General features: G+C 37.5%; 2 protein-coding genes across 7 annotated transcripts in view; one reads left to right on the top strand and one right to left on the bottom strand.

Annotated features, from left to right (window-relative positions):
• The window catches only part of ECT2L (epithelial cell transforming 2 like), a 65,473-nt gene extending 54,473 nt beyond the window's left edge, over window positions 1–11,000 (top strand). The window contains 2 exon segments of the mRNA XM_019648133.1: window positions 9,092–9,264; window positions 10,609–11,000. Of these exon segments, the coding sequence (XP_019503678.1) occupies window positions 9,092–9,264; window positions 10,609–10,736 (301 nt within the window). The 3' untranslated portion in view covers window positions 10,737–11,000.
• Window positions 11,001–12,828: 1,828 nt separating this feature from the next.
• The window catches only part of REPS1 (RALBP1 associated Eps domain containing 1), an 83,308-nt gene continuing 75,150 nt past the window's right edge, over window positions 12,829–20,986 (bottom strand). For 5 of the 6 annotated variants that reach the window (XM_019648122.1, XM_019648123.1, XM_019648125.1 and 2 more), the window contains 5 exons: window positions 19,971–20,156; window positions 18,773–18,868; window positions 17,177–17,325; window positions 16,257–16,362; window positions 12,836–13,100 (listed from right to left, as the gene is read on the bottom strand). In XM_019648122.1, the coding sequence (XP_019503667.1) occupies window positions 13,032–13,100; window positions 16,257–16,362; window positions 17,177–17,325; window positions 18,773–18,868; window positions 19,971–20,156 (606 nt within the window). In that variant the 3' untranslated portion in view covers window positions 12,836–13,031. Of the gene's footprint in view, window positions 13,101–16,256; window positions 16,363–17,176; window positions 17,326–18,772; window positions 18,869–19,970; window positions 20,157–20,986 lie in introns of all 6 variants that reach the window. The other variant, XM_019648124.1, reaches the window with a different exon arrangement.

Genomic DNA, 20,986 nt, shown 5'->3' on the forward strand with positions numbered 1-20,986 from the left:
TAACGGCGCAGGTCATGGTGGGTAGTCAGCCCTGGGCCTATAGCTTCCTTAGTAAGTTGAATGTTTACCTTACATGAGCCCTACTATTGTTCTTGTGCGTCTAGGATATTATACACCTTTGAAAGCCAGAGTGATCTTTTACAGCCTCCTCAGAGGAGTAAGTCACATGCACCAAACTCCTCATTTTTATCTTGTTGCTTGTAAGCTATCTCTATTTACTGTTAATGTTAAATGTCCCAAGCCAGTTCTTAACCACCGCGCCGTTCGGCTGGCCCTAATGTTAAATGTCAACTATCCTCTACCTACCAGTGTAAAAGAAGTATGTAGTTCTCCTTTTGCTTTTCATCCAATCCTAGAGGTTTCCCACTTTGCTTTCTCCCGCCTCCTTCCTCTACCACCGATGGATTTCATGGAACCCTCCTTCCATTCTCCCCTTTGGTTCTGAATGCATAAAAAGAACTGCAAAACTGCCCTTCTCCAGAGCGTTTTCTTCATCCTTTGAGATCCTGCTTCCGGGCATGGCCTCAAAATTTGACGCAAATAGATTCTTGAAAGATTCTTCTATCGGTTTGGACATTCTTTTATCAACAGTTATCCATCTGATATTCCTGTTAGACATAGGTGGCACCTTTTGTAATTGTCCCACATTGATTGCATATTTTGTTCTTTCCTTTTCAGTCTTTTTCTCTTTGCTTTTCAGTTTGGTAAGTTTCTATTGACATATCTTCAGGTTCACTGATTCTTTCCTTGATTATGTCCAGTCTGCTGATAAGACGATCCAAAAGGTATTATTCATCTGTTTCAGTGTTTCTGATTTCTAGAAGTTCCTTTTATTCTTAGTTTCTATCTCTATGTTTCTATTACCCATCTGTTTTGCACGCTGTCCACTTTTTCCATTAGAGTCTTTATTTAACACTTATTTTAAATTCCTGGTCATATAGTTCCAAACTCTCCACCATATCTGCGTCTGGCTTTGAGGCTTGCCCTGTCTTATCTGTTTCTTGACCCTTAGCATGTCCTGTAATTCTTTGTTGAAAGCAGATATCATGTATTGGGTAGAAGGAACTGATGTAAATATGCCTTTAGTGTAAGGTTTTATGTTTACCTGACTAGATGTCAGCCTGTGTTTACTATTTGTTGTAGCTGTGGTTTCAGAGGCTTCAGTTTTCTCTGGTGTCCTTGTTTTTGTCTCCTGTTGTCACTGGGCTTTCTAGAGATCCCTTAAATAGGGTCTGAGGCTTGCCATTCTTTTCAGTTGTAATCCCATGTTATTATAAGGAATCCTGTGGATGTGGTAGTAAGAAATGAGAGGAAGGGTAAGAATTTTATAGTTCTATGATTGTCTCAATTTTTTTAGTGAGCCTGTGCCAGTGGGTTATGTCCTTCACAAATGCTTTTTTTTTCTTTTTCTTACCTCTAAGATAAGACAGGAAGGCTAGTGGGAGCTGCAGTTGGGCATTTCCCTTCCCCCATGTTGTCTAGGTTCCTGTAAAATAGTTTCCTTTGAGGGCAGGCCTTTTTAGAGAATAGAACTCTGGACATATTTCAAAATGGTTACTTTTCCCCTCCCCATGGGGAAGAATGAAAGGATTTTTCTTAGATCTTCACAGTAAGAACCTGGGGTTAGGGGTGGGGGTGGAGGAGTGGCTCAAGTGAGAAGGGGATCCCCCTAAAGCTAAGCATCCAGGAGTTTGTAATTGCTTAATTAGTTCAGCCTCTGTCCACCTGTTGCTCCAGCTTTTAGGGTGGTGGTTTATGTTGTGGCCTCAATTCTCTGATGGATCTGAGGACTAATAAGAACTTTTATAACTTTTTATAACTTTTGCCCCCAGATTTGGATTTTTGCAGCTTGAGCTCTGAAGCTGCTTGCAGAGCATAACTTTGCTCTTTTGGGCTCTGGAACTGCCTGCAGAACAAGCAGGCGCCACCCCTTCACCCCATGCTGATTGTACTGTTTGATAAATTGTACTCTTTGCATCATTGTTAAATAATACTCCCTGTACTATAATTGTGTGATCAAAGACAGCCTTTTTGTTCTATAGGCCTGGGCTGACACTAGGACTTGATAAATGCTTAGTCATATATTACCCATTGTTCTTACCTTACAACCCCACTTGCTCGATCACTGAGTCAGCCAACCATTGAAAGTCCAGTTGCCCACACCAACCAGAAACAAATCATGTAAGTTTATGATCTTGTTTCCCCTAGCAACACATTTCTTTGATCAGCTCCTTGCAACTTTTGCCTTTATAAATCCTGCCCAATACCCTCCATTTTGGAACATATTCTCGGCTCATACTGATGACTACATTTCCTGGTTTGCAAATTGTTACCTCAATAAACTCTTTACATTTCTTCAAAAGAGTATCTCCAGATTTTTGTTTACAGATCTAAGGAAAGTTGTTGACTTTGAGTTTTTCAGCTTCTGTTTGTTGTGAGGAAGTTATGACTTCCAAGCTCTTTTCATGTCCAACTAGAAACTGTTGTAGAAGTCTCAATTAGAACTTAGACGTCTGTCTTCAGTGTTCCAACAACTGAGAGTACATTTAAAAATGTGAGGATAGAGCCAGCTGAGTGGCTCAGTTGGTTAAGAGTTGGCTTATGAGCACGAGCTCTGAGCAACAGTGTTGCTGGTTCGACTCCCACATGGGCCAGTGAGCTGCGCCCAAGCTGAGCTGCCAATAGGTGGCAGGATGGCTCAGCTGGTGAGAGCACGTGCTCCTAATTGCCTGTTTGATGGTGGGCTATGCCTACCCACAGCTGGGACTGAACTCTGCACCTTGAACTGAGCTGCGGCCTGGATGGCTCATTAGATAGAGCGTGCGCTCTTAACAAGATTGCTGGTTCCACTCCGGCATGAAAAAAAAAAGGAATGTGAGGATAATGGGAGAATACAAATTATTTTACACTCTAATTATAAGGCACATTTATATTTAAATAGGCGCTATATTAAACAGGCACAGTGACTTTCCAAGCAATAAATACAAATGTAATTTTATATTAATATTTGAAATTAAATGCAAAACAGGTATTACAAAAAATATCACAATATGTAGTTCACAACTTTGTTTTCTGTCATTTTAGAAAATCACATAAAACCCAAGAAATGCCATCCCCATGACTTCCATCAGGGATTTTTATTTGGAGGAAACTCTGCTTGTATTTATACATAAAATACCAACTCACATGAGTATAAGGCTTTACCACATATTTTAGTTTCCCTCATTTGATATAATCTTTAAAATCACTTGGTGAGGAAGGTAGGACTGGAACCATGTTACAGATGTTACAGATGGGGAGACTGTACTTAAGTAGTCCAAATTCATAGAACAAGTATCAGTTTAAAATTATTCAAAATCAGGTTTCGGTGCTCTAACTACTGATTAGACCAGCAGGTAGAAAGCTGAACTGAGCCTTCCTTATAACAAACTCACCAACATCGCAGGAATTTCTAAACAAATAAATTACTAACAAACAAGAACTGTGACACAGCAAATATTTCCACTATAAATGAAGGTTTGCTCGGGGGTAGAGATGAAGTTATAGATACATTTTAGAGCTAGGGAATTTGGAGGTATTTGTCCCTCTGTGGATGAAGCCCACAAAGTTTGTGGTATATTAAGCTTTTAGAATACATTATGTACCTTGGAACTTTTATATTATTGTATTTTCAGAAACACAGATTTTCATTTATGTGACTTAAGCTTGCTGATTTAAGGTTGCTTTTTCTTCCTTCCAAAGGGATCTCCCCAAAGGTACAAAAGTGGGGTCTTCCAGGGCTGAACAGAGCCTTGATTCGCCAAATGCAGCAGCCACTCCTCAGACCGAGTCTTCTTGCTGAAAATACCCTACAATGCCACAAATGCATAGTTTACTTCTCATTTAGCTTTATCCAAAGGGTCATACAGTCATTTGCCAGGGAAACTATGCAGTGAGGAAAGGAAAAACCCAGAGTTCTCAGGGATACTGGACTCTGGCTCTGAATTAACTCATCCTGAGAACCCAAAAGCCACTATGATCCACACAGACCTCAGAGTGTGGATGATTGGGGCGAGTTTGGGCTCAGGTTAGCTCACAGAACCAATGGTCTACTGTTGTCTGTTCATGACACAGGTTACGTTCTGAAAATTCCTTTTGAAGTTTTATGTATTTGTAAGAATTGGGTACTTCCTCTCTCAGGCTGGCTAATGCAATAGTTGAACAACAACAAAACATTTCTAGAATGGTATTAAGTATTTAAATTATAGTAGACCTGTTCCATTTTGCTGAGTCATTGAACCTATTTTTGAATAAGCAACAAAATCCTATTCAAGTTCAGGGAAAATACCTTGCCCTTAGAGTTGGTTCTTTTGAATGTGAATCTGAAACCCTAGCAGGATCCATCGTTTCCATTTCAGCTGCTCCATTATGTCAGTATGAACTGTGAAATTTGCGTTTGCATATGTAGAGAATTTTTTCTGTTCTTAAAGGTTCTAATTTTTTTTTTTTTGTCTGTGAATGAAAATGGTTGGACACCTTGGGGGACCTAATTTAGTAAATGGCTTTGAAAAGCTTTTTTCTAGATCAAAGTGAGATTTATATATATTTTAAGTAGTACTCTCATAGTCAGATTGAAATAACAAAAACTTCTTTGTGGGTTTATCGCTCCCTGCTCATGTCCTCAGATTACAAGTGGCCTCAACTCCAAGCTCAGGTTAATATGTGGGCTCCTTCCGTCCTCCCCCCCCAGTCCAAATGGATCACAAAGCTGGGATTCTCTTCACCTCCACTGTCAGTGTTGTCCCTTTGAAAGGAAAAACATGGAACAACTACTTACCGAAGCAAACACTCGTTTCTTTTTTTTTTTTCTTCAATTAGTTTTAGGTGTACGGAACAATGCAATTAGTTATACTTTTCACCCCTCACGAAGTGACAATCCCCCTCCCCCAATCAACCACCCCCTTCCCCGATATCATATATACCTATCACAATTCCATCGACTCCACTCCCCGCACTGTACTCCACATCCTGTAACCACATATATTATCAAGTCTCAGTTGACATACAATACTATTCAACGGCAGCTTTAGATATACAGTGCAGTGGTCAGGCCTCTACACCATCCATGAAGTGGTCTCCCTAACACGACATGAGTACGTCCGACCCCCTAAAAAATATTTACAACATTATTGATTATACTCCCCAAACTGTCTTTTCTATGCCTGAGGCCATATTGAAGTTACCGATTTATGTTGTCCCATCCCTTCCCCTTCTCCCTCATCCCCACCCCCATCCCATCTAGCAACCATCAATTTTTCCTCTGTGTCTCTGAGACTATTTCTGTTTACAATGCTCGTTTATTCAGTTCTTTAGATTCCACATATGAGATCATATGGTATTTGTCTTTCTGCGACTGACTTATTTAACTTAACATAATGTTCTCTAGGTCCATCCATATTGTTGCAAATGGTGCGATTTCCTTATTCTTTATAGCTGAGTAATACTCCATTGTGTAAATGAATCACAGTTTCTTGATCCAGTTGTCTACCGATGGGCATTTCAATTGTTTCCAAGTCTTGACTATTGTAAATAATAGCGCTGCAATGAACATAGGGGTGCATATATTTTTTCGAATTAGTGTCTTGGATTTCTCTGAATAAATACCTAAGAGTGAAATTGCTGGGTCATAAGGTAGTTCCATTTCCAATTTTTTGAGATACCTCCATACTGATTTCTACAGTGGCTGCACCAATCTGCAATCCCACCAACAGTGCACCGGGGTTCCCTTTTCTCCACAGCCTCACCGGGACTTGTTGTTTGTTGATTTATTGATGATAGCCATTCTGACCAGAGTGAGGTGGTATCTCCTTGTGGTTTTTATTTCCATTTCTCTAATGATTAGTGAGGTTGAACATTTTTTCATATGCCTGTTGGCCATCTGTATGTCCTCTTTAGAGAAATGTCTCTTCATATCTTCTGCCCATTTTTTAATTGGGTTGTTTTTTTGGTGTTGAGTTGCATGAATGTTTTGTAAATTTTGGATATTAACCCCTTATCAGATATATCATTGACAAATATCTTCTCCCATTCAGTAGGCTTTTTTGTTTTATTGATGCTTTCCTTTGCTGTGAAAAATCTTTAAAGTTTGATGTAATCCCATATGTTCATTTTTTCTTTTACTTCCCTTGCCCCGGGGATGTATCAGTAAAAATATTGCTCAGGGTAATGTCTGCAAATTTACTGCCTATATTTTCTTCTAGGAGTTTTATGGTTTCAGGTCTTACATTTAAGTCTTTAATCCATTTTGAATTTGTTCTTGTATATGGCGTAAGGAGGTGGTCCGGTTTCATTTTTTTGCATGTGTCAGTCCAATTTTCCCAGCACCATTTATTAAATAGACTATTTTTACCCCAATGTAAATTCTTGCTTCCATTTTCATAGATTAACTGTCTGTATATGAATGGATTAATTTCTGGCTTTCTAGTCTGTTTCATTGATCTATGTGCCTGTTTATGCCAGTACCATACTGTTTTGATTACTGTAGCCTTGTAGTATGTTTTGATGTCTGGTAGCGTGATCCCCCCGACTTTGTTCTTATTTCTCAGGATTGCCATGGCTATTCGGGGTCTTTCATGGTTCCACATGAATTTTAGGATTACCTTTTCTAGTTCTGTGAAAAATGCCCTTGGTAGTTTGATAGGAATTGCATTGAATCTATATATTGCTTTAGGCAGTATGGACTTTTTAACTATATTAATTCTTCCAATCCATGAGCATGGTAGGTTGCAAACACTCATTTCAAAGCCACTTCTTCAAAGCACCCTTGCAGGCACATTCTCTGATAATAATTCATATATAACAGCAAAGTTTTATTACAGCTTTAAACATTTTTCTAAATTGATATAAGAAATAATTGTTATCAGTGATGGAGTAAAAATATTACCAAAAAGGGGCAAGAATATGGGTGGTGTCCCTTTGCCTATTTAAAGAGGCCACTACCACATAGAGCCCTTTACACAGACTTAAAATGCCCCCTGGCCTTCCTTGCTTCCTTTCTCCCTCATCCTTTGTTCTGTTTGCTCCAGTATTGACAGAATAACCTATCAACTTGATCTAGAACACTATTTCTGGTAAGATATCACTGTATGTACAGCGTCCCACTCCATCCAGCCTGAATCAGAACCACATAGAGACGGGAAGGAAATGTGTGAAAGAAATAACTGGCTTTAGTGGTTGGGTGACCAATTCTATCTATCCACACACCCAACACCCAACAAGACCTGTACTTCCTAACGCTCTCCAATACCTGAACCTGAAGGCCATAGGACTCCTTAAAAACGTTGATTCAGTCTTTTCTTCAGCTCATAGCGGTGGCTGACGTATCAGCATCCCCAGGGAGCTGCTAGAAATGCAGTATCTCAGGCTATTCTAGTTCTGCTAAATCAGAATTTGCATTTTATTAAAATCTCCAGGTAATTTAGATGCACATTAGTTTGTAGTATGTATAAGTCAGAGCCATTGCCATATAAAGTAGACTCTAAATATTAAATGTAGCAGCTTTTATGGAGAACTGGAAGGCTTGGATAATAATCCATAAACCTTTTGACAAGTCAATTCTACCCTTGGGAATCCTATGATAGAAATAACAACACATGTAAGGAATTTGTTTATATGTAAAGATCAGTTTATTCCAACATGACTCATAGTGGCAAGAAAGAGCGAGCAAATGAAAACGAGGGAAGGAGAAAGGGAGGAAAGACCCAAGCCTGTAAACAAAGCAAATGTCCATCAAAAAGGGAAGAGTTGAATGATGGTCCATTCATGCCAAGAAGTATTACTTAGCTATTAAAAAAAATGAATTAAAGCCACACCAACTAACTTGAAGTGATTTCCATTGCTGAGTGAGAAAAGCAAGAAAAAGGGACTATTATCATTTTTGTAAAAGAATGGTACCTACCTGGAAACAGATGTCTGTATATGTACGTGTGTGTGATTATATGAGCAGACAAAAAGAAGTGGGAAGATATGTACTAGTTTGGTAACTTGGGTGACCTGAGCAGAGGAAGGAGTGAGCCAAGCAAAAAGGAAAAAGTGAAACAAAATGTACGCTAAAAAAACCCAGTTATGGACTGATGTGATTTTAGCATTTAAAACTCTTTGTGGATCTATATTGACAATTTAAAAATGAAACTAAAGTGGTGAAGATAAAAAAATGAGGCTTCTGAACAAGCCAATAAATTGACTCTCTTCCCTTAGAATAAATGAGAGCTGCTTGATGCTTCTAAAAGAAAATAACTTTTTAGTTATCCTGTGAAAACAGAGCTTGCTTCACTTTGCTGCTCCGGGTGGGGTGGGGCTCCTCCAAGCTCCTCCCTGGCACCTGATGCTCTGTCGAGTCCTCACACAACGTCACCTACCAAACACCTTGACCTGGCTCCAACAACAGAACAGCAAAGAGGATAACAGATGGGGGTTGAGGACACCACATTTTTCCTGCTGATAAATAGGCCTACATTTGATCACGGTAGCAACCTCAGTGAAAATGAAGAGCTACTTAATTCTAACCTTTCATACTGATGGAGTATACTGCTACACAATTTCCTTCCAATTAAAATTAGAAATTTCTATTTCCTACCTAGTAGTTAAATGCTTTTCTTTTTTCTGCTTTCTATTTAAGACATCTAGTGCCACATTGCTTCTCATGCTTTTCTCTACCTGTTATCCTTAAAGATGAAACCAAACAGAAACTTATTTCCCACCAATTGCCCAAATACATCAGGCAAAAAATACCAAACTTGACAAAAGTTTAAACGTAGAGCTTTAGCATGATCACATCATAAAGGAAGGAAAGTTCAATGTTCACTTTCCCCACATTGGTTGAATGCTTGTCCAGTGGGAAGCTCAAACCTCTCTACCAGGAAGCCCGAGGCACACCCCACCCACCAGGCAGGTAAGGGACTACTCACCCCAGGAGGAAAACCAGACAACTTCAATGAGACATTTAAAAGGGCCGTAGTGGAGCAAAAGCCTGGACTACTGGCTTGGTGGTAAATTGTAACACAGCACATATGCACGCGTATGTAACCCTTCTGAACCCTTCTCCATCCTGCAGGTTCTATGAACACACCCGTGATCTGAGTCTTTTTCTCTTCAACGACGCACTGCTTGTTTCTGGTCGGGGCACATCTCACACTCCGTTTGAAAGGACTTCAAAGTCAACCTACCAGTTCATCGCATCAGTGGCCCTGCCTAGATTACTCGTAGAAGATATTCCAGATTCCAAATGTATTTTTTTCCTTTCAAGAGTTAAATACCTTTTGAGAGCTATACTGTGTAAAGCTCATTAACTGTTGAAATAGGAAAGTAGGAAAAGGACTGGAATTCTACATTGCAGTTTGCAAATAATGCCCCACATATTTTTAGGATTTCATTCAACTTTCATTTCCCTGAAACAGCAGAAGGAAAGAATGCTGGCATTGTTATATACCCTAAACAGCAGGAAAAAAGTTTTCAAAATTCACAAAGGGAGGCATGACCCCCCCCTCCCCCCATCATGAGGGATTCTTTGAAGCAGTTCCCCAGGGAAGATGGAGCCTTTAACCACTACTCTATGCTGCCTGTAGATATTACAATTTTAGGCTTTTATGTATTATGTTTCTATTCTGGGTTAAGTGATTATTACAGATTTGCTGTTGACTTTTCCTCCCTAAGTTCCAGAGTAAAGGCGAGATAAAGGATGTTTAGTAATAACATTTCATTCATAACCTCAATAGAAATAGCGTTACCAAAAAATTCCTACTTAAATGTACGGTGCCTCTTCAGTTATTCCTATACTCTACTTCCCAAGCTTAAAAGAATCCATCTCTTTCCTATATTTGTTAGGCCAGACAGCCTGAATATAGCACTCTCATTCTGGTATTTTCTACTGCATGTGAAGGCAGGACTTAAGGTTAAACAGGAACCAAGATCTCAGAGAAGGTATTCATCTAAAAAGGACTGCTTCTCACTAGCTTCAGCTCCATTTTAAATCTGAGCCTGAGAAAAAATGAATACCAAGTGTGGGAATAAATATTTCCATCTAGAAATCAAACACATAAAATGGGTTACCTATAAACACTGGGTATATTTAAAAAGTATGACAAGTCTCTCTTCATCTCCCCTTAATCAGCTATGCCCTATGTCAAAACATCACTTTGTAACCTAATATAGTGGCATTCAGCTAAGTAACTGGCTTAATTCTGTCATTGGCCCTCATACCAAGGTTGTCTAGGTTTAGTTCTCAGCATCTCTATCTACAACTCTTAGTAAAAACCTTTACTGGTTCCAGCTCCTTCTGGAGTGGCTAAGACCAGGAATTAAAGAACCCTACAGTACCTATAATTTCTTTTTCAATACAATTGCCAAATACAATTAATAATATAAAGACAAGATTACTTCAGGTTATAACCTATTTGAATTATTCAGTGATTTTTGCAAGTTATATTTGAAACTGGATTTGTATTTATTTGAATCTCTTTTTAGTATTAAAAAAATTCTTATTGATTTGGTCAATTCTTGAATTTTAAAACATTTTCTCCTTCTAATTGTTACCTGTAAAGATTAATCTGTGTACCTCAAATATTTTTACAGATATCAAGAATGCATTTATTCTTCAAGGTCCAAAACGTCAATGGACTTGTGCTACAGAAGCTGAGGATGATAAGTTCCTATGGCTGTCAATGCTCCAAAATGCAATACGCAGTGCCATGCAGAAGTGAGGCTGGACTTGAAACATCAGGGGTGCCAATGCTCCCTGGCAAGGACAGACAACATGTGTTTTCTGTTCCAGAGGATTATCTGTCATGGAGGATGTGAGGAGGATGAACTGGGATAACCATTGTTTCTTATCACCTTTTAAACTTTATCATCTATATTCAATTATGTCAAATGTACCATAAGAACAACTTGAGTCCAAGATTTTGAGCCACCTTCTTTTGATAGTTATTTTTCATTGACAGTATTATATATTAACTGACAAAACCTAACACAGAACAAGGATGATGTATATTTAAAGTTTTGTTTTAAGATCTAATAAAACATAAAATCAGAATGAAAAGGATTGCTTAAGTGACCAGTCTACAGAAACATTTTAATTTGTTGGTAATTTACCAATCATCTTTACCATTTTCCTGAAATAATTACTGATTAAAAAATATGTATAAAAATATAAATGGCAATATACTCAAAAATTTGTCACATATATCCTTAATATGAATGTACTTTTCCAGAGAGCATTAAAAATATATCACTACAAAGTATTAAAAAGTTTTCTGTAATTTTTAAATGTTCTTTGGTTGCAAAATGAAATACTTAGACCTTCCAAATAAACTTTAAAAATTTGTGACATTAAATTAGAAGGCTGTTGGAAAAAAATAAAATCCTTTAAAAAACAAAAATAAATGGAAGGCTAGCAAAAGTTGCCTGTAATGAAATTTAAATAAAATAAAGAAATTATGATAAATCTGTTTCAAAACAGAGAAACAGTAAAATAGGTATTGAGTAGTTTTCTGGGCCTTTAAGGCCTTCATTTAATTATTTAACAAACTGAAGCCATAACCTGTTAGCCACTTGGTAACTTTAGCTGATGTATGTAGAAATATTTTTATTTAGTTAATGGTAGCTAAAAGTTACATTAATCTCGGAAGTTTTCTGTTGTCGGTTTCCTTTTTGCTTCGTATTCTCCTTTAAGGTAATAAAATCTATTAGTACAGTCTAGGGTTGTGAACTAAGCTATTTTAAACGTTTTCTTTTTTTAACAATGAAAGTATATATTAAAAAATTTAAATTCTTGTTAAAAACTGTACAAAGCTTTCAAAATATTGTGCTGTTTTATTAGTGTAAAATCACACTTTTGATTCTGTTATGATATATCCATGCAGCTTAAAATCTATGATCCTATGGACAGAATAAACCATTAAAGGGAGCATCTGCTGTTAGTCAGCAATGAATCTAAATTTACAAATGTGATCAAAATGTATATATCATATGTGATAAAACAAATCCAAAGACAGTATACCATCCTGAATAAGGCACCCTTCAGAAACTCTTTGTTAATAGAAAAAACTTTTCTACGGCAAAAGAATAAGTGACAAGATAGCTGAAGGTAAACTAGAAATCCTAAGGAATTTCCACTTATTCTGTGACTAATGTCCTCAGAAGTTTTAAAACATATTACTTGAAAATAATCTCTGTAGAGGCTGATGAGTATAAGATTTTAATTGAGAGTTAAGTGCATATTCAAGCAAAAAATGGTGATATTTGCAAGTGGATGGTACTTATATTGTTTGTGGTTTCAATATTTGGCCTTCACTTTCAGGATATAATTAAGGAAGTCTGTCTTCATTGCTATTTCATAAGTTTGACTGCTGCTGAATTAAAATCTGACACACACAATTGTTAAGTCACTGGTGAAACTGATCAATTTTTCATATGGAAAATACAGGCTTTGACCCCAAGTGGACATGGAAAAATCTGAAAGTACCACGTGACCCCAGAAGAATGCCGATTACTACAGAGCCTATGGTTAAAGAGGGCCTTATCCAATACAATTCTGTCAAATCAAAAATTAAATAGGAAACTCATTTTAAAGATTTTCACAAAAAATATGCTTTATGTGAAATATTTAACCTAAAGGACAAACTGAGTCTACTTAATTTTGTCTTCAGCAAATATTTCTGAGTTGGTGCTTGATATATAAAGAGAAGCCGCTTCTGTGCGTCAGATCAGTGTGACGTTCTGGCCGCCTAAGTCTAATGTATTCCTGATGCTTGGAATAACAAGGGTGGGCTATGGCAACAAACACAATATACCCTCCAGAAAAAGTCATCCTGACCCTTTTATTGTTGAAATTAAAAAATAAAAGATACTTAAATACAATGGTGAACATATAGGGCAAAACAGAATCATAAAATTTAATGTTGAATTAAGCAGTGAGCTGAATGTTTGGGTCTCCAAATTGGCCTGAACCCAAAACTGCTTAAAAATGGGTATGTTCACAGTTAACGGCAATTGGCTTATAGGTGAGAGAATGGTCGAAGTTGTTCCAGTTGAACTTCCAGGGCAATTCTCTCCTCAAGAACATCCTGAAAAAGATGCAAAGCAAGTTATGTTTCAATGTATATAAAAGTGAAGGCACATCTAACAACAGCTCTGCATCAAGAAAGCCGTTTAAATTTGTTAAGAAGACTCAGGGATAGCTGTTCATATTTTAAAGATAGTTCACTTTAGAAGTGCAATTATTTCACATGTATGTAATATTAAAATATAGTATTAACATATTTTTCTTATTACATAAATCAGGACAATAAAATGTTTTTTGTTTACATGTTAGAAAAGCCAATATTTGCCAATGATGGCTATTAATGCATGAATTTTGTATGAAGCGTACCTACCCCCTGCAGTAGATGAGTCAGTTAACATAGATTCTTTCCCCTGGTGATTATATCTGGTCACAACCAACTCCTGAGCCTCACTTTGAGTTTCAGTGTCACAGAGAATACGTTTATTTTGCAATCACAATTTCTAACTACTGTTGATTTTGAGCAGTCTTTTCAGATAGCCAGCAAATTCTAATTTATCTACTTTCCTTTATATTCCCTTTTCTTTATCATGCTTTAACCAGAACCACCTCTTCCTATTTGGTACCATACTTCCCATTTTCTGTTCTCAGAAATAATGAGAAAAGTGATTTTAAAAATAGCTCCTATCATACATGTTTCTATGGTTTTCTTTAGTTCTTCAGAAAAACATGCATTAACAAAATTTTCATCTTCAGTATGGTACTAACAAGCTTGTCCTTAGTTTTACATTCTTCCTTTAAAACCGAGGAAATTTATAATCATAGAACAGCTACAAGTATCTTCTTTGATCACAGTTACATAAGAATATCATTTATTCAACAGACATTTATCAAATGTTGAATAATGTGAGATTGGGATTTCTAAGAAATATATATTTGGCTAGTCAGATGACCAAACTATAGTTTTCTGGTCCATTTGGTCTTCTTCACTGTTCCTGGTTCCAAAACCCTGAAATTTGCAGGAGGGGTCTTTTGTTATGTTAATAAAGTGCATTCTGGAAGTGCCTAAGGATGGAAGGCTGGTCGCAGGGAGGAGCAGCCAAGTGATCTGAGGGCTGGAATGTTCAGTCCCGCCCCCAACTCAGCGAGGAGAGAGAGGCTGAACGTTGACTCAACAGCCAGTGACTGAATCAATCATGCCTATGTAAGGAAGCTTCCGTAAAAACCCCAAAGCACAGGACTTAGAGAGGTTCCAGACTGAGGAATATGTGGCAATGTGGGGAGAGTGGTGTCTTGGAGAGGGCATGGAAGCTGTGTGTCCCTTTCCACATACCTTGCCCTATGCATCTGCTCATCTCGCTTGTTCCTGAGTTATCAACTCTTATAAACCAGTGAAGTGGTAAGCAACATATTTCTCTGAGTTCTGTGTGCCTTTTTAGCAAATTAATCAAACCCAAGGAGGGGGCTGTAGGAACCTCTGGTCAGAAGCACAGGTAAGAGTCTGGGCCTGCGGATGGCATCTGAAGAGTATGTGTGGTAGGGCACAGCCTTGTAGACTGAACTCTGAACATGTGGACTCTAATGCTATCTCTAGGTAAACAGTGTCAGAATTGAGCTGAATTCTTGGACACCCTGCTGATATCTGAGAATTGTTTGTTGGTGTGTGTGGGGGGGCGCCTCCTCTCAACACTGGAATTGGATCTGGGAACGCTAAAGACTTAACAGATGCTAGGTTTGGGGAATAGAGACAAAACAGTTACAAGTTTATCTAGGCCAGTTCCAGCTTACTTCAGATGTCCTGGACTAAGTATTAATATTAACACATCCCTTCTTCTTTTTACTCAAAAGTATCTTGGCTTGGACAATGAATTACATGGTAACCCTACACAGAAATGATTATGATTTACCCTCAATGAGTTCAATTTAGTAGGACAGACAATGCACCACAGATAATTCCAGGACAATGGGATACATGCTGAATGAGGGATATGAACAAAATGTTATGGGAATGAACTCTATTCATTTTACATTTCCACAGACTCTTTTCTCATTTTTGTGGTTTACAACCTTGCCACTCAAAGTGGCGCCAACAGTCCAGCAGCATGTCCAACTCCGGGAAGCTTACTAGAAATGCAGAATTCTCAGGGTCCGCTCCATACCAAATATGAATCAGAATTTGCATTTAACATGACCCCAGGTTAACTGTACTCACATTAAGGTTTGAGAACCACTGGTTTTCTAAGGCATGAATGCTTAATAATGTTGAACCATCAGTGATTCTGGCTGCTAATTTTTATTCATAGGGATTAAAAGAAATCATGGCCACAGTAAGTAAGAAAAACAAATCCATTTCTCTCAAGTGTAGATGACAGGACTACACACTGGCCATCGGCACAACTTCTGTGTAAGGCTAGTCTTCCACATGCAAGGTCATCGAACTCGCCCCCATCCTCTTCTTCTTAGACCCGTTTAAGTCCCTTTAATAGAATCTGAGTTACCTTTGATAAAAGATTAAGTCGACAACACTGAAATCATCTTAGAATTAGAGTGTAGATAGCCATGTATGTGATCTCAGAGGTACGTTAGGTCACAATATTTCTTCTCTTGGGTTTCATTATGAAAGTTACACAACATTATAGAAACAGTGGTGCCTTTCATATATGTAGGATAGGGCAATCATGTTAGAATTGAGTATAAAAATTCCTTTTAATATTAAAAAATTCAAAAGCAGGGGGTGGGGATGAGGGAGAAGGGGAAGGGATTAGACAGCATAAATACATAACTACAATACTGCCACAGGGATATGAAAGACAGTTCAGGGAATATAATTAAGAACATTGTAAATATTCTGTAGGGTGTCAGATGGTCACATGTCTTGTTAGGGAGACCACTTCATGGATGGGGTAGAGACTTGATCACTGCACGGTACACCTGAAGTTGATGTTGTATAACATTGTATGTCAACTATAATTGAATATATATATATATATATATATTGTCATGGGATGTGGAAAAAAATGGCTAAAATTAAAAAGCTGACAATACAAATAAGTAAATGATAAATAAATAAATAAAAATGCAAAGGCATACAAAATATTTTAGATACACATTTCTCTTGCGACACGGAAGTTTCACTCTAGCATAAGAACTCTAAGTTCCAGCTGAACTCTGAGATGCTTTCCATCTATGGAACTGCCCAAATATCCACAAACTACGTTACCTTTAATTGTTGCTGCAATTCACTATTCAATCTGGCCAAAACTGTGTTGGTTTCCTTATTGCGTCTAATTGATGCCTGAATAGCTTTCTTATCTTTCCCAACAGACCTGAGAAGATAAAGAGGGCAAAAAAAATAAAAAAAAATAAAATAAATAATAATAACCTTCGTTTCTTTAAATTCTCTCCATTCTTCCCTGATCTATCTCTAAACTAGAAAGCAGAGGAAGCACCTTTTGCTTTATTAGCATAGCTTAATCTCACTTGCTCAGTTTTAAGGGTCAATCAAAAGTATCTAAGCTTCAGAAGCGTAATTATTGTTGTTATTATTTTAATTATTCTTTTTCTGTAGAATCACCCGAGTTTAAGTTAGTTTAGAGCAGGCACTGGCAAACTTTTTCTGCCAACAGCCAGAAACTAAATAAATATTTCATTCTTTGAAGGCCACACAGTTTCTGCTGCATATTACCTTTTGTTTCTTTTTTCTCTCTTTTTTCCTTCTCCTTTTTCTCACTCTCTCCTCTTTTTTACAAAAATGTAAAAGCCATAGCTCATGGGACTTACAGAAACACGCCATGGGCTAAATTTGGCCCATGAGCCCTAATCTGCCGATTCCTGGTCTAGACCAACTATAGTTAAAATATCAGTGTTACTCTACTCTACACTATTAATTTTTTAAAAGTCTGCCCCAGGGTTTGCAATAGGGTATTAAAATGAAATTGGAATTGAACTTAATAACAGAAGGAAAAAAGTGGGAAGAATATCCTGCCTACCCATAAATGAGAAAACTCTCCAAGAGCAACAGATAAGAACCTTTGTTCAACTAAAAAACTAGTCCAACTATAATTTCTTTCCGCTTGATGTTTTTAATTGCTGTGCTCTTGTTCCTAGTAATTAAATGTGTTTAGGAATAGCTTTGATTACCTAGGAATAGAAGGCTGTGATGCAAGAACAGCAGCTAAGACGCCTGTCTTTTGTGTATGTTCCTCAGCTTCTGGCCTTAATTCATCTTCTGATTTTAATCTTCTCCGAAAAGGTTTAGGAGGGGGAGCAAGAGGTGTCGTACCTTTGCTCTGGAAGACAAGATCTCCATCAACAACGAGCATTTCTTGAAGACATTCATGGTTAGTTAGCACTCTGCCAACATCATTTGCTTTCCGTAAGCCACTTACTCTCCAAAAATTGAAAGTCACCTGTCCTACTTTAAAAGGATTTATAATTTGTAGCAACAGCTAACTTAAATTACAACAGGAAAGGATGTCCCCAGTAGACATCACAATTGTAAATGTACTTACTAGACAATTTATTTAAAAGAGTAACAACAGCTACTTGCAGCCTGACTCTGGCTCAAGACGATGATATTAACAGAATTAACATAACAGTGATACATACTCAATATAGACCAGTTCACTAAATACAAAAGGGAGTCTCCAGAAAGATGCGCCCGTGAGCACCAAAGAGTTTCTACTCAAAACCCTACAATACACCATCTTCATGAGTAAAGCGATTTATAAAGAACTGAGAAGCTAAATAATTCTCTAGAACCCCTTCACTAAGATGCACAGTAATTTGAACTCTTGAAAATAAGTGGACATTTTGTTGGAAAGTGAATCTGCCTTCAACAGGATCAGATGCCGTATTTTGGTGTTTACCATAACCTGATTTGACCTCTCAATAAATGAAAAGACTTAACTGCCATCTCTTGGGTTAAGTGTTATGTTTAATTTGTTGCCATGAGCTGACAAAAATAAAATTAACTATTAAAAATAATCACAGAACTACTAATGTAGTATTAAACAGTGTCCAGAAAGTCGAATTTAAGCACTTTCAGAAACACATGCTATTTTAATAACTATTAAGAATGCCTGGATGAAAACAGAAAAAAAAAAATTTACCCAAATTTTTCTCTCAAGGGGAAAGTGTAGTGATATCTATAATTTACTTGGAAATGCAAACAACAGATAAGAAGGATTGCTGTAGATAGAAGAAGGGAGAGATAGGTGATAAAGCAAGCATGGTAAAATATTAATGATAAAATCAAGGTATGGGTTTATTGACGTAAAATGTAAAATTCTTTGACCTTTTCTGCATGTTTAAAAATTTTCATAAAATGTTAGAGAAAGATTATCCCTAAAACAGTTAAAGAAAAAGAACACAGAGTGTATATATAATATTAACCTTAGAAGGTCGATAATTTTTCCCTATTCTACTTACAAACAAACTGAATCTGGCCAATAAAGAAGTTCTACGTTATGTACTTGGAAGACCATAAAACTACATCCACTTTGAGAACCCATGGCATAAACAATATAGATTATCATCTCCTCGAATTTTTTATAGGCAGATCTTGTTCTGAGCCAGACTAAATATATTACAGTTAAAGGCAGTGGGATGGGTTAGATGATCTCTAACTTTATTTCTATTATCTTTGTCATCTTTAAAACCTTATAAAGTATAAATAATCTCATATAACTTTTTATATGTAAAAATGATCAATATTATGGAAGACTTTTTGCATACCACATTGGCGGGAGCACTAGCAGCTGTCTTTTCTTCAATTTTACTATCTGTTTTGGCAACTCGAAGAGAACTTGCAGGATCAGAGGCTTTTTCAACCTAGAGATGAGTATATTATTACTAACTATATAAAAGTAATGTACAGTTATGCATAAATATGTTATGAATCAGAATAAAATGTTAAGAAAATATTCATTCTGACAATAAGGAATCTGAGATGAAGATGAGAAAGAATCTGATAAAACTCTGTAAAATGACCACCATCGACTACTGAAGGGCAGAGAGGAGGGAAGGTAATAGATCTGTGGGCATTTGGGGGGGAAGGGGGCGAAGGATGCACCCTAGCACTGTTTGGGAAGTTCCTATGGTTGGCGGAGGGGGTGCATCCACCCAGGGGCGTGAGTACCAGCACCCTGTGCACACCTGTACTCCCCCTCAGGGCCTCCCCAGCCTTCTAGGAGGTGCAGTCCATACCCTTAGTGGCCCCACGTGAGGTAGAAAATTATAAGGCTGAAGAAGGGGCTAGGGGAAAAATTTCCATGGGTCAGATCTATAAGAAACCTTTGTCCAAATTATGCCAAATAAACATGGATTTCTGGATCTGTAAGAAAGGTTCAGTATGGGTTGAAACAATCAAAACTGAGATTTTAGAATTTCTCTGGTCCCTCCAATTCCATCTTTATATTTAGTGAGGTCAGGGATCCCTCTTGCCACTAGGACTAAACAGAGTCTCCTAGAACAAGGTCTGCAAAGATTAAATTTTGGCATCCTGTAGTCTGTAAGTCTAACTAAAGTGACTTACCTTCATCAGTGTAGTAGTTATGGTAACCATAGCCTGTTGCTACACGGAATCTTCACCAAATCACACAATCAGATGCTTAGCATTCAGATGCAACCCCCAGGGCAGTGTTTTAGCCTGGACCAGATGGGTTGTGTCTTTTCACACAACGGCTACTCCCACACAAATGGTGATTCTTATTTAGCATTACACTGCAACTGGCAGGTGTCTGAGGCAGTGAAAAAACTGAAAAGCACTGAACTAGGGATATATAAATACTCTATAAGCAGCAGCAGCAACAGATATTTTGCTCACTGATGTCCCCTCTAATACCTGCTGTTTTAGGGGTTACTGTCTACACACAGGCCACGCATGATATGAAAAGAGATTCCCTCCAGAAAATTAGGTAAGCCCTTAACTGACCGGCAAGACCTCTGGATGTTTCTCAGCTTCATCATCTTGTTCTTCATTTACATTTGATGCAGCAAATACTTCAAATTGGCTGAAATCTGCAAAGTTTGGTTGCTCTGGTATCTGCTGAGGTGAGGTACTAGTGTGAGTTATCAGGCCATCGGCATCTACTGGGCGATGCACAACGGGACCAGAAGCCTGGACAATGGTTCAAGAGAGAGGGACAAATATCTTATTGTTGTATCAGTGTCACAAAGTAGCCTCTTCTGCTTTGAAAATACTATTATAAACATGTTCTGTTCTATTATCTGTAAATTCAGGGAGGTGAGCTTCAGTAACATTTAGCTTTAAAAGAAAACATAAATGAACCACCAAGACACTCAAAAAAATTAAAATAACAAACCCTCAATAAAAGAAGATACTTTTACAAAATTCTTACTGCAAAAAAGTACATAAGAACAGGGGAGGGTCTGGCCCTACTCTCTTGATTCTCTACTTGGATCTAATTTTTTTCTTAAATGGGCTACCACACAATAGTTTGTTCTTTAAACAAGCTATTTAAAAAAATGCTTCACTATGTTTTTAAAAAGATTGTTATTTTTAAAGTGTGAAAAACAGTGCTCTAACTATTCTCCTAACACTTCAGTGCACTTCCCTTCAATTTGTCTTCTTCTCCTTTGCCAGACCAATCCATCTAGAATCTTCAATCAAAAAATACATTTCTTATCTACTTTAGGCCAAGCACTATAGGTATAACAGTGAACAAAATAAATAAGATTCATGCCCTAATGAAGCTGACCATCTACTGCAGGATGAGAGAGAAGTTAACAAGGAATTAGAACAGAGTGTGAGAAGTTGTATGATAAAGTACAGGATGCTATAGGAATAAATTCGAAATCTCTTCCCTGCTTACCCTTTAAACACTTTCCATCTCCTTTAAGAAAAATTCTACCCTTCTTAGAATGATACAGGAGATGCTCTGCACCTTCCCCTCCTCTTTAGTTGCCTTTCCCATCATTCCAGTTGTA

Source organism: Hipposideros armiger, unplaced genomic scaffold (genome assembly GCF_001890085.2).
Source record: "Hipposideros armiger isolate ML-2016 unplaced genomic scaffold, ASM189008v1 scaffold_120, whole genome shotgun sequence".
NCBI classification, from domain to species: domain Eukaryota; kingdom Metazoa; phylum Chordata; class Mammalia; order Chiroptera; family Hipposideridae; genus Hipposideros; species Hipposideros armiger.